This window comes from Prunus mume, linkage group LG1 (assembly GCF_029339155.1).
Source record: "Prunus mume cultivar Tortuosa linkage group LG1, ASM2933915v1, whole genome shotgun sequence".
NCBI lineage: Eukaryota > Viridiplantae > Streptophyta > Magnoliopsida > Rosales > Rosaceae > Prunus > Prunus mume.
Window position 1 is genome coordinate 26,240,034 of NC_142698.1, and position 14,837 is coordinate 26,254,870.

At 35.4% G+C, this 14,837-nt stretch overlaps 1 protein-coding gene across 1 annotated transcript; it reads left to right on the plus strand.

Moving 5' to 3' along the window:
- The first annotated feature begins 6,164 nt into the window (after positions 1-6,164).
- On the plus strand, positions 6,165-8,381 carry EXO70H6 (exocyst subunit exo70 family protein H6). Its single transcript, XM_008224545.3, is given in 2 exon segments — positions 6,165-6,703; positions 6,705-8,381. Coding segments are annotated over 2 exon segments (1,890 nt in total). The 5' UTR covers positions 6,165-6,317; the 3' UTR covers positions 8,209-8,381.
- Positions 8,382-14,837: the final 6,456 nt, after the last annotated feature.

Genomic DNA, 14,837 nt, shown 5'->3' on the forward strand with positions numbered 1-14,837 from the left:
TTCGAATAATCATTTTCTCAAGATAATTTTTGGCGGTTTTTATTCCTTACACATCAAATAAGAAAACTTGATTTTATGGGATTTTAGTATGAAGTATATATCGACTTAATGAGCCATCATTTTTAGCCTAAATCGTATTTTGCACTAAAACCTAATTTTCATATTTTGATTTGGTGGGAATTTGATTTTCTAGTATTTTTATTTGAATCAAATGGGTACTTTCTTATTTACATTGTAAACTTAAGTAAATGGAGTGATATAAAAATAAATAAAGTAAAAGGACAAAGACATTTATTTAAATGTTGAAAATGAAATAAGGTAATCACAAAAAGAATTTGAAGCCTTCTGATGATTTTTAGGAAGGTGCATGCATCCTTGCAATAGATCCGCCAATGCACACACACACAAGTCCAGCTTGCAAAAAAGCAAATGTCACACAAGTCCGTTATGGGTCACTATCAAGAATAATATGAACAATTGAAATTGGGTCACCAGAAACATACAGAATAATTGACCCTTTTGGTATTTTTCACAGAAAATTTACCTAAAGGAAGCATCCCTCCAAGGACATCTCTCTCTATCTCTCTCTCTCTCTCTCTCTCAAATGATTCTTATTTTCGTGGCTCGACTCTTCCTCAGGTTCACATTTTGGTTATGGATTGCTTGGGCTGGATGCATTGATCTCTAATTTTGAGTCAAGTTTACATGTGGGTCGGTCATCATCAACTTCACGCGGTAAGCCTATATGGTAAACAGAGCAATCCACAGAATAGATACAACTCGGCAGAAAATAGTAGCATTTGAAAGTATTCTCACACTGAAAATGAAAGCTTTGCATGAATAGTTTAAAAGATGTTGAAAATTTCTACCCAATATTGTTAATTGATTTTGAGTCGGATGTTTACATTCTATTATGATATTAGAGCAGACTATCTACGTGTTGAACCCAACGGCAACACATGCTCCCACATTACTCAATATATTGTAATATGTATTGGCCACTTGTTTAGTTTGAGTGATGTCACACAGTAGGGGCGGGGGAGGTGGAAGGGAGGGGCATGTTAGAGTATTATCATTCGTCGAAAATAGAAGTCTCTACATTAATATTTTAAAAGATGTTGGAACTCTCTACCTATTACCAATTAGTTTTGGGCTAAATACGACCCACATTCTACTACCTTTTATAAACAAAAAAAGAGCTTCGGCAAATGTTATTTTGGTAGTTCTACGTAATAGGGGTTCTGTGATGTAATTTCCAAGTCAATTATAATATGAAAATGAGAACATACAAAGAAACAAGTCTGGATTTAAGCAGGAAGTTTCAGAAACATCAATTTTAATTAATTAGACAAAGATTGCAAAAACGTCACGGATTATGGGAGTTCATGGGAAGACTTGCCATCAACATCAAGCTACGAGACCCATGACGATTCACACACAGGAAGCCAAACATAAAATCTCATAGTCACATACAAACTGAGCATACCCAATTACCATAATCCAAATGTAAAATGGGGTCTTCTACTTGATTACGGCACAATAATTACTTAGGTTTAAAGAACTAATTAAGTAGCTATCACTACTTCAAAATTACCACTTATAAAATGGTGGAATGGATTTTCATTTGACTCGTTCAACTAGCGCTACTCATCATTTGTGCAGCACTAAGGGGTGATGGAGTATGCATGAATAAACATCACCGTGAATACTAATTAATTAGTTTAGCGACCAAAACACTTGATTAACATCCAATTATGTTGGGGACCTCGAGCTAAAGCCAAAGGCTATAAACTAACAGAGAAAAACGAACAACAAATAGTTTACCACTTCATATGCTTCAATAATGATTTTTGTTAATTGCGTGTGAAATCTCACGGGCAGCCTGGTGATGAAACGTACTCTCGTTCGTTGTAATAAGCCTTGGAGGATCCATCTTATGTTGCATAATTGTCAACTTTTGTTTCTAAATCTTGTATTTTAGACGCGTATTAATATTAGTCTTAATTTCAAGTACGTACTCCATCAAATTACTATAGTGTGTAAATGCTGTGGAACAGCAAAGAGAACGCGCATGACCACGAGGACAAAATTGACTTGTTTTGTTGCCACTGACAGAGGGAACTTACTTCATAGATTGTTACGTAAATGCATTCATAACTTCAAACAAATGTTTCTTCAAAAGTTTGTGACTTATGGATAAGGTCAACAACAGTGCAGATTAGGTTATGTTTGCATGTACATGCATGCATGCCATCTTCTTATTTTCTTTCCGAACACACGTTCACTTTTGATGTTATTTTTGTTATGAATGAAAATCCACAGGTGATGCTGATTTTGTAGTAGCTAGTACAAAACTTTAACTTATTATTTTAACCCAGTTACTCCCAATTTAGTTATGCAATAGTATTATACAAATACACATTTCATCACATATATCATGTTGCAGTCATAAATTAAATTTGTATGCATCAACTCCATGTGAGTTGGGTGTTTGATTGTTTGTTAGCATCTACTTGTATTTTATACTTGTGAGAGTTAAAAGTTGTAGTTATATTGATAGATTTGGGAGCTACGATTCATATTTGATTTGTCTAGGCATGCGGCTTTTGTGCCAAGATTTCTTCGGCTTTTTGTGGCGTATATGTGGATTAACTCCATGTGGTTACTATACTTCTATATTTGTATGACCCCTTTATGGGCAATTATATTTGCCCTTATGACTGATGATCTTTGAACCTAATATATGAATATAATTATCGTTTTTCTCTTAAAAAAAAGAAATATATAAATAGCATGTTTTCAAACGCGCGCTTTGTTGATTGGTAAGTCAACACGTGCATATATATAACTTCTTTGAAGTCAAAGATTATTGAAGCATGGCTCTGACCTGACTGAGAGACGTATAAGTAATATCAAAGCATTTAATTCGAAATCAAGAAATATGCAAAGCTAATTAAGGAAAAGAAAGAGTTTCAATTTTTGCCATCCTCTTATATCACAAACGGCACATGACATGCCATGTTGGACTGTTTGGGAATTTTCCCTCACCCTATAACTCTGGGGTATTGGAAAACGAATATTTTGATCTTCTTAAGGGATTTGCTGACATTTCCCTAAGGATTTTAAAATGAATATTGTGATCTTCTGTAGGATTTGATTAATTAGTTTACTAGTTTTCTAATCATTATCTTAATCATATGCATGCTGCTTTCTTTTAAATTAATAAAATTCATGCATGTTTTATCTGAAATTTTACTTATTATTGTGCATAGCTCGCAAGAATTCGATTCTCACTCTCTCCTTCTCATGAATTACCAAAAGAATATATATATTGATGGTATTTGAGGGACACCTTTTAGGGTCTCCTACGATTTTTTTTCAACGATTCAAATCTTACTCTATTCTTCAATTCTTCATTCATAAATCATCTTTGCAAATTGAAAATCATTAAGGAATCTAATTGGGATCAACAAAATAGACGAACACGGTATTTCAAGAAAATGTTATAATAACAACCATCTAATTGAGTGATCAAATATTTCGGATTCAAGTATTTTTTGCATATAGATGATCTTTGAAGGAATATCTAAAAACTAGACGGTTTGGATGGCGAGAGCATCCTTAAATAAATTTATTTCATGAATCCATCAATTAAAGCCATATATATATATATATATATATATATATATATATATATATATACCGCAAACTATTGTAGTGTTAACCTTAGGTCAAACAATACGCGTTGGAACGAAGAAAAGGTACGTAGGTTCTAATTCCTAAGTTCAATTATATTCTTATTATAAAAAAATTGACATGGTGTAGCTATATAATTCTCATTCATTTCATGTAAATCTTTCACACAAATATTATATACATGCATGCACAACGCTTGAACTTGTCCTACCATTCCCAGTCATTACGTATCCTTAATTTTTATTTAACAAATGGTTTTGGGTAGCTTAGCAAATTAAATAATATATTTTTGACTTAATCAACTGTACTATGGTAATCAACGAAGAATTGCAAATTAAATTAATTATATCATGACTTGTTCAGTGACAAATAATTCTCTATGAAATAATAATTATTGGTACCTGGTGATGAAGACAATGTCAATAAATCATATTCAATAACTTTCGTGTTTGTAGCTCGGAGATGGCGAATACTTCTCTCCATTAGATGCATACACAAATATGCTCACATATCGACTCTCATCTATACCATACAAAAGCTAATTAACAAACTCCATTCATTAATTACAAAAGATTTTGTAGTGTTATCTTTCAATAAATAATCCAACATTATGTTGTATTATCAATTAATTAAGTGCATTGGTCGATGATTTGAAAACATATACTGTATTCTTATTGCAATAGAGCATTATTTTTTGAAAAATCCATCGGAATATTATCATACTTATTTATTATTTTAATTTTCTAGATTGATCTTACAAAATAACAACAATAAACAACTTCATTAGCAGACATGGGCTTAGCCAAGTTGGTTAGAGCAGATGTGCTACCCACTTTGCATCCGAGTTCTAATTCCCCTTCTCATAGTTTAGATTAGTTGAAAGTAGATTATCACTTGTATAAATAATTATTAAAAAAAACGACAACTTCATAAGCTCACACCCAACCAAAAATAAATAAGTTGCACTTGGAGTATACTTGGATATATAAATGTATAATTTTAGGTGTTATGCATAAAGTATAATAACATAATCAAAACCAACGAGGTCTAGCCCAGTGAAAAAGGGTGTTGATTTATAGACCAATAGTCTAATATTCAAATCCCCATGACAGATTGGCAGTGTGTGAAAAAACTCCCCTCCATCGATATCATTTGTATCCAGTAAAATAAAATAACATGAAGAGGCTCTATTGTAATTATATTACATCAAGATACCGCGTAGAACAAGGCTCAATTTGATTTGGCTGCTATTAATTAGCTCATTAGTTTATTTGATTAAGCTTATATACATATAATTCCTACCACTAAACAACAAGTGGAACCTTCTATTCATTCCTTATATGTGCTTTCCAAAGCTGGAAGAATTAGCAATGGAGGATATAGTCATTTGTTGGCCTATATATTGGATGCATGTTATATAAAAATATACGTTAAAAAACTATTTTGTATTCAAAATGATATTTCCAAGGCAGTCGATGATTTGGTTTGGAATGTTTCAAACAAGGAGGCAATACAACACAAGACAAGGTTGTGACAACATCGCATGCACAGAATTTGTATAATTTTAACCTTCCCAAATCGACACCTAGATAGTGATTAGGAGAATTATCATTCGATGATAAGTAGAATTTTGCTTGGTAACTCATAAAACATCATATCCTAATAAGATCAAGATGAGAATTAACGCATGTTTTCTATTAAGTTGGACTTTCAGTAGTTCTTGTTTTAACGATCGTTGCGCTAAATTTACAGTGTAGTAACATAACATTTCAAATATCTAATAATTAAAATCAAATCAGACATCCCCTGCGTACTCAATTAGAAATGCACCCACCTTATGGTTTTAGAGGAAAATATGAGACTCAACAACAATGCACAATAAAACCAGCTCCTCAAAACCATTTGATCACAAAGAATTGGTCATAGCTAACCCTGTAGAACTGGATCTACAGCCAACACTTTTTTCGTACGTTGTCTGCAACAACCAATAGGGTCAATAAGCAGCAGGCTCATTGTTTACTACTTTCCTTCTTCTAGAGGGCAACTAAAACTTGAGGCACCTTCTTCTTTTTTTCCTTCTTCTTCTCTGCATTAACACAAGCATTTATAAACCACAAGACTCTCTGGTAATCTCTGCCACATGCATTAATTCAAATTACGTACGTACAAACTCAGAGGACCAAGTCTCTGTTTTCAAATGTTAAATTTCATATATTTTTAATAAAAATTAGTAAAAAGGAAATTATGGGTTTATTCTGTTTAGGCCGGAGGAGAGACAGACCAGGCAATTTCCTGGTCCTTTCTGCTTGACTATTAGGCCATCATTAGCTAGCGTAATCACTTCTGTTTTAACTTTGTCACGTAACTCCACAAGGAAGAAAACGCAAGACCGCGTGCTTACGCACACACATACATACATGCTCTAATTAGTCAACCTTTTCACCCTATAAATATCCCCCACTCCCTCTCTTACCCACCAAAACATTTCATCGAACATCTTCCATACAATAACAATCCAACACAACTCATCATCTCCCTCTCACTCTCACAGCCTCTCACACCTTCAAATCACCAAGAACATAAAACACATCTAAATTCTGGATTTTGGGTTTTGAATTTTGATGCCGAGAAAAGGAATGAGGACTCTGTTTTTCAAATCTCCATCGCCATCACCTTCAAACTCTCCATCAAGGAGCGCCACCCAACCTTCATCGCCGCGTCGCAGCTTCTCCGACTCTCTAATGGAAGAGAACATCGAAATCGCACAGACCCTCATCACGCAGTGGGACTCTGACTCTTCTTCTTACACCAACATCTCCTCTCTCTTCCATGACGACCGCCAAGAGGCCAGGCTCTACCTCAAATCCGTCAAGGATTTACAGTCCGCCATGCAACACTTCCTCAGCTCCCAAGACTCCAGCGCCGAAAAGCTCATCATTGCTCAGAATCTTATGCAATCCGCCATGAAGAGACTCGAGAAGGAGTTCTACCAGATTTTATCCGCCAACCGAGTACTTGGACCCCGAAACCGTGTCGAGCCGGTCATCCAGGGCCTCGGCTCGGTCCAGTGTTTCCGATTTGGAATCCGAGTCGGAGGACGATTCACGAGCCACAACCGAGTCGGTTTCCGCGGTGGACCAAATCCCTGCCATTGCAATGTCCGATTTGAAATCCATCGCTGATTGTATGATATCGTCTGGCTATGGAAAAGAGTGCGTGAGAATTTACAAAATCATAAGAAAATCGATCGTCGACGAAGGCCTGTATGTTCTTGGAGTGGAGAAGCTGAGTCTCTCTCAGGTTCAGAAAATGGACTGGCAGGTTTTGGAGACGAAGATCAAGAACTGGTTAAGCGCCGTTAAAGTCGCCGTTAAAACTCTCTTCTACGGCGAGAGGCTGTTCTGCGAACAAGTGTTCGCCGCCTCGGACTCCATAGCGGAGTCGTGCTTCAACGAGATATCTAAAGAGGCCGCAATGACTCTGTTTGGTTTCCCGGAATTGGTGGGAAAATGCAAGAAACTATCTCCCGAGAAAATGTTCCGCATTTTGGACTTGTACCAGGCCGTCTCGGATCTTTGGCCCGAAATAGAGTCCATCTTCTCGTTCGAATCAACCTCAGCCGTCCGATCTCTGGCCGTTAATTCTCTCATTAAGCTAGGTGAGGCCGTCCGCACTATGCTTACGGATTTCGAATCGGCGATCCAGAAGGACTCGTCCAAGACACCGGTCCCATCCGGTGGGGTCCACCCGCTTACTCGTTACGTAATGAACTATATTTCCTTCCTCGCCGATTACAGCGAAATACTTGGTGATATAGTCTTTGACTGGCCGTTGACGATCTCGACGCCGTTGCCGGAAGCTTACTTCGGGTGCTACGACGCCGAGGAGTCGCCAATTTCAATACGCCTCGCGTGGCTCGTCCTTGTTCTCCTCTGCAAACTCGACGGCAAAGCCAAGCTGTACAAAGACGTGGCGCTATCCTATTTGTTCTTGGCGAACAACTTGCAATACGTCGTCGGAAAAGTCCGCCGCTCCAACGTCAAGTACTTGCTGGGGGAGTATTGGGTGGAGAAGCACGAGTCAAAAGTCAAACAATACGCCTCGAACTACGAGCGGATGGGGTGGAGCAAGGTGTTCGCCTCCCTACCGGAAGATACAACGGCTCAGATTTCTTCCGATCAGGCAAAGAGCTACTTCAAGCGATTCAACGCAGCGTTTGAGGAAGCGTATAAAAAGCAGACCTCATGGATCGTGCCCGACTCAAAACTCCGAGACGAGTTGAAAGTTTCGGTGGCTAAAAAGCTAGTGCCGGTATATCGGGAGTTTTACGAGAAGCATAGAGTCGGGATGAGGAGGGAGTGCGGGGAGGACTCGTTGGTCAGATATGCCCCCGAGAATCTAGATAATTACTTGTCGGATCTGTTGTATGGGGCCGCGAGTGGTGGGAGCGTTTCGTCATTTTCGTCGTGCTCTTCCTCGCCGTCACATTCGCATGGTAGGCAAGGTCGTTGAGACGTTGTATGTCGTTTTGGCCATGTGTCGTTTAGTGAATATAGAACAATACTAGAATGAGGACAAAAGATCGTGTAAAGATTTGATTTAAAAAAGGTGTATAGTGATAATATTATACATGAATTCTTTGATTTTTCAGATGAAGGAAACGCAGATTATGCATAGTTTTGGAATCTTTCTTTTGTATTTTAGTTTTTGTAAGTAGTGAAGAATGATTACGTTACATACAATTTTTTTATTTGGCCGACTTTATTAAAAAAAGAAGTAATTCCTTCGAAAATTAAAAGGAATTATTCTGGACAAAGTCTAACGATTTCGAACTATTTTTATGAAATATTATTATCAACGACTCACAGTAGTTCGCCATAATATTCCCCAATAGTTAGGCTTGGACTTCTCCAAGATTTTCACCTGAGGCAACATAAATTTGAAAGACTAGTTGATGAATCTCAACGCCCAATAGCCTTAACCAATCAATATTGGAGAGTAATTTAAATAGAGGCAGAATTACATTTTTACCCAACGAACAAGCTGACCAAAAAAGGCTTTATCAAAGCATAGCAGCAAGCAGAGGACATGAACGTGTGGTCTTGACAAGTTGACGTTCGTCATAGGACAACAACAGTGCATTCAGATTTGGAGGCTCTCGTCTGACTTTACGACTTTTAGCTTTTGGGTCGTCATTGGTGGAGAATTTTAGAAGCCTTTGGTTTGAGTAAATATTTCTTCTCACTACTGTAATCCAAGATATATCTTCACTATTATTCTTAATAATTCAATTATATCTTCACTATTATTCTTAATATTTGAATTATGATTATATCTATAACACGTGTCAATTGTTAAAAATAATGATGATGATACACTTCAAAATAAGTGGTGTATAAAAGTACTTCCTTACTTAGATATCAAGTGAGCTTTAAGACGTTTCCTAAAGCTTTTAGAATGCATGTATCAAACAACATAGAAGAGAATGAAAATATAAAAGTTATAAATAACAGTAAATTTAAAAATAAAAAATATTTATTATAAAAAAATAAAAACAGAAAAGGAAAGGTTAGAAGAAAGTGTAGCTAGCATGCCCAATTTGACATTCAACTTCTCATTTCTCTATCTTTTTATTTGGTTATTAGTTTACGTTTCAATTTCATGGATTTGTTCAACTTCTATAGGAAATACTTCTACTTAAAAAGTTTTTGCTAAAAGAGCAAAGAGCGTGGGACTAAGGGCACTTCATGCATGCTGGCTAGAAGTGCTTTTACAAGAACAGCATGTCGAAATTTTTGTTTACAATCCAAGTCCTTCCTTGGTGCTTCTCCATTACGGAGTCCCGCAATGCGAATCCATTAAACTTTATAGCTTCAAAACTATTATTTGATATCAAAGTGCTTTTTTTGGCCGAGATATAAAAGTGCTTTTAGCCCTTCAATCATGGTGCCAAGCTTACATGCCTCACATATTTGTAAAGCCCAACAAACGCGAGGAGGTTTTAAACCCCAGGCTCGAGGGACGTTACCCTTACCTATTCCAAAAGTTCGGTCTCTCATCCTTATCCAAGCGTTTTGCATGGGTTTGAGTGTTGACTCATGGGCCTTGATCTTTCTTCCCTTGATTGCCTTCACCTTCAAAGACATCTTTCCTAGGCCCATGGGTGAAATATTCTTGGTCCAAACAATAACACTTGTATTTAGATATGGTGAGTGAGACATTACGATCCAACATGAGCAATGGTGGTTGAGCATTAAAGAACTTTTCAATATGACACCCCGAAATCAAAATGAATTGTGGGCGCAAGTAGGCAAAGCAATTTGATTGATTGCTTATGTAACAGAAAAAGTTGGTTGTTTTAGATCTTAGTAAGGAAAATATATTTCAAAGCAACATGGTGTATTGTTTTATCAGAGTTTCCATGCAAGAAGTTGTTGTCCATGCTTTTGCAACTTGCATTTAAATTACATATCCTTTAGGCTTGCTGATGACTTGGGACCCTTCGGTTATGGTTAGCTGTCCAATTACATCAAAATTTATTGATCCAATTGTTTGATGTGAGTTGTAGATATATATAATATATATATATGTAAAAATTAAAAATTTTAAAAAAAAACTTGAATTTGAAATCATCTCTGGAAAAAAATCACTTTAATCCGAAACCATTTGACCACTTAATTAGATGATTGTTATTATAGTCTTTTCTTAAAGCACCGTGTTCTATTTTGTTGGCCCCAATTGGATGCCTTAATGATTTTCAATTGACTTAGTTTTTTGCAGGAATGATCTATGAATGAAGACTTGAATTCAAAAGATTTAGATCATTAAAAATATTCGTAAAGATCCCTATAAAAGGGGACTGTATAATAAGTTGAACTCTCTCTCTCTCTCTGTATATATATTTGATTTACATACATATACCTTTTGTTTCCTATAAGTAGTCAGCAAAAGAAAATAAGTATGAAGGAAATGAAGCCCTGAGATTGAAGGCAGCAACATTTATCAGTTATATGTTTGTCTCATCATTTAATAATTTGTCCCTATCCCTTCTGTTGCAGTGGAATATTTTATTAGTGGAGACATAAATGCATATATGGGCAGGGCTATGAATCGACTTCGAATATACAAACTTGAACTTGTATTGTGTTGGACTTGTTAGACTTTGAATTCTTTCTTTCTTTTATGAGTCCCCAAAGAAAATTTAACTAAGCCAAACCCAAACGAACCATTAAGCTTGCTAAAACTAGTTTTGAGATTCCCAAAAAAAACCTATCTATTTTCTCATATTTAAGTGTGATTGCTGAGTTTCTTTGATTCATAATGCTTTTAATTGAAGGACGTCTCAAATTTAACTCGACACGACATGACTTCGAATTTCTATTAAGAACTATCAACTTTCCATTATTAAATTATCACAAACGATGCATGAACGATTCGTGAACGTTTTTTCATTGTTTATCATAGGCTCATCTTTAATGTCGAGCTTGAGTCATTTAAAGCTCAACTGCCTCTTGACCATAAAAAATAAAAAATAAATAAAAAAGCTTCAACTCCCTATATAGTACATGTGGACGACATGTAGTTAGTTCACGTTTACACAAACACATAGATAAACATTGCCAAATGTGGATCAAGCTAGCACTTTGGCAATGTTTTCTAACAATTTGGTCGTCTTTGGCATGCTACACATACGAAAAGTAGAATAGAGTTCATCTATATTGTTTTTGTTTGAGAGGAGGTATTCAAATTTGAGATTTCTTCTAAGGGTTTGTAGATTAAGTAGAACATTCATCACCTGATGTTTTGTGTTCAGTTTTCTATTCTTCCAATATTATTTATATATCAAAAAACTAGACACCTCTTCTAACAAAATATAGAGAAATATCATGATCTCTAAATCAATAGTCAGCCTACATTCATACTCATTGTTATGAATAAGATTAAGAAGTTAACTAACATTAAAAGAAGTCCCAAATTTAAATTCAAATCCCCTCTTTGTTAATAAAGGTAGATCATATATGCTTTTTTTTATACTTAATACAAGTGACATTGAGGGAGATGAATTCGAATACAGGACCTCAAGTACAATAATAACTGTTTTTAACCACTTCAACTGCAAACCCCTTGCAAATAAACCTTATATCTTGAATTCATCAAAAGAAAAAGAGAATATGTGAATGGATAAAATTCATGCCATAGCTCAAGAAGTCACACCATCAAACTACATTATCAATCGAGTCGTGCTAAGGAAACCACATTTACACACCACACCTTGTGTACTTTTAATAGAGATTGATCTCCCAAGCATTTTCCTTATCACTAATATTGTCAACTCTACTGTCAACCCTATTTTCAACAACATCATCCCTATGGTCTCTACCATCATAATTATCACCACATTATTGTTATTATTGTCTCCGTCCGCCACTGTTATAGATAAATATTATCAATATATGCTTTTTTGGTTCAATATGATAATATGATGAGATTAATTATAAGATGAGAATGTGGTAAGAGTAACATTACTTTATGTAAAAATCAGGATATATACATGACAACGATATTGAACGTGTTACTTAGATTTCTGTTTTGGCAATTCTATTCTTATTCAACATGTTAGGGTGTCTTAATTAAATTAATTTAAATTATTATTTGTCATATCACTATGCACTTTATTTTGAGACTATAGTTATTAGAAGGCAATTCTACTGTTATTGAACATGTTATTCTTGAAAAAATTACAAATCATGAGCTGATCCACAACATATACCAATTAGTTATAGTCTAGTTGATAAACAGATTCAATTACAGAGAATTGAAGGCAAAACCCAGCCTTTTGAAAAAGGAGGGTCCCAGCTTAATTTAGGATTACAATTCAAGCACAAAGCCCAAAGAGGAATGCTAGCAACATTCTCTCTAACTTTCTCTTTTGGACATTCTCTATTTTTACTTGACATGTGTCATTCTCTTTACACTTAAAACAATGTCATTAATATATTATATAAGCTAACTTTTGCTCTCCAAGTTTACCCTTATTAAATGTATTCAATTTATCCAAAAAAAATTCACAACTTTCTTACCATCTTATTAATTTTTTTTTAACGTCAAATTTTTTTATTTAAGAAAATGTCTGCTTTTTAAAAAAAGAGGAAATGTCCCTTTTTTTTAATGTCAAGTTCCTCTTTTTTTAAAAAGCAAACATTTTCTTTAAAAAAAATAATTGACGTTAAAAAAATTTAATAAGATGGTAAGAAAGTTGTGAATTTTTTTTTTGGATAAATTGAATACATTTAATAAGGGTAAACTTGGAAAGCATAAGTTAGTGTATAATATATTAATGACATTGTTTTAAGTGTAAGGAGAATGACACATGTCAAGTAAAAAATGAAAAAGGTCCAAAGGAGAAGGTTAGAGAGAAGGCTGCTAGCATTCCTCAAGATACAATGAGTCAAACAAAATACAATGAGTCAAACAAAATACAATGAAACCAGCTCACTAGAAGCCAACCATATAAAACATACGAAGCATAAACTTCATAGAAAATCGATGCCAAATCGAACTCAGCAATCGGTAAAACCGCTTCTAATTCGAGGAGGGGACGCCATCAAGAGAGAGCATAACCACTAGCTTCCTCTAGATACTCAAACAAGCATCAAAGCACTATCTCTCCTCAACCAGGCCACAACACCTTATCTATGAAAATTTCACCTGAAAAACGTTGGCTTCTCCTCTAGATAATAAGCCCCAAGCCCCAAGCCTCAAGAAAGATAAATATCATGGCTATGAAAGAGATTTGTTCCAAATCGAAAAAGATATCCACAAGACTTGAAGAGATCCAAACTAGAAAAAAGAAATCCATAAGCAAACCCTCAAATTCATATGACAGACATAACTACCTCGTCCCTTCCGCCCAAGACCCAAAGAACAAAACCTCAAAGGCCAAAACCCCCATATCTGGGCACCCCCAAAAAAAAAAAAGGAATTTGTGATTCGCCCCCCCTCCCCCGCGCGTGATGTTGTGGAGAGGTTTTCCCCAAGCTCTTAGTTCAGTGGTATTCAGAATTTGATAAAAAAGAAAAGAAAACGAGTGACAAAAATTATAATGCAACCACAAAATTAGTATTTCTTGTTATTTGCTAAGGTATGTCTATGTGAATACTTTTTTTTTGGGGGTGTAGAAAAACCACACGACTAGTTTGCTTGGTATTGACTCTAATAGGATGAGCATTGATGAAAATGTCATCTTGTACAAATTTTCTTCACAAGGTCTTTAAAGCTTGGACTGATCACTACGATCACACTGCTTGTACCTAACGCTTAAATCATGGAATAGACTGAACAAAGTCAAGCCAACGAATCACAATAAGTAAACAACCAACCATTGAATTATACACCCTAATATCTATTAATGCTGCTAGAGTCCAACCCAAATCAACTGGCTTAGCGTCAACTCGTCAATGCTTATTACGGTTAGCTTTCAGCTTCAGCCCATTAAGCACCCAAGTCAACTCCGACTAAAATGCACACCAGCCCACCATACATATATATTCTTTTTAAAGGTATATGTTCAGTTATTATGGATCACATCAAATTGTTAATACACCTCACGGCAAATAAAGCTTTAGAGCTAAGCAAAGGCTTGTAGCTCCAATGATACATTTAAATTTTGTTAGAATATTATAAACTGTTAAACTGCAGGTAATACAACTCAAGGCAGTAACATATGTGACGTTAAGTTTATCGTGATAAGTGAGGAATTATAGCCTTATTGGTAGAGCTTGCACTTTGCCCTTATGCTCGCTCACAATTGTTAAGAATTCAGCTCTTGCCCTCCTGTACTGTCTCTAAAAATTTGTTCATGCTAAATTTCACATGATTATAGACGACTAGCTCTCGAATTAAGCTAAATAAAATTGTTACTGCCCTTAAAAACATTAAACAGATTATAAATCTTTTCTTCTAAGAGTTATAATTTGTGTTTTTTTTTTCTCTAGCCACCGCCTGATCTCTCTTAAATGTGGGTAACCACATTGGGTAAGCTGCTAACTGTGAACTATAATAGCTTTCCATTTTAAAAATACTACGAATTTGATTTTGAGTTGGAAGACTTGGTCATGCCCAAATTAATAAAGTCTGTATGA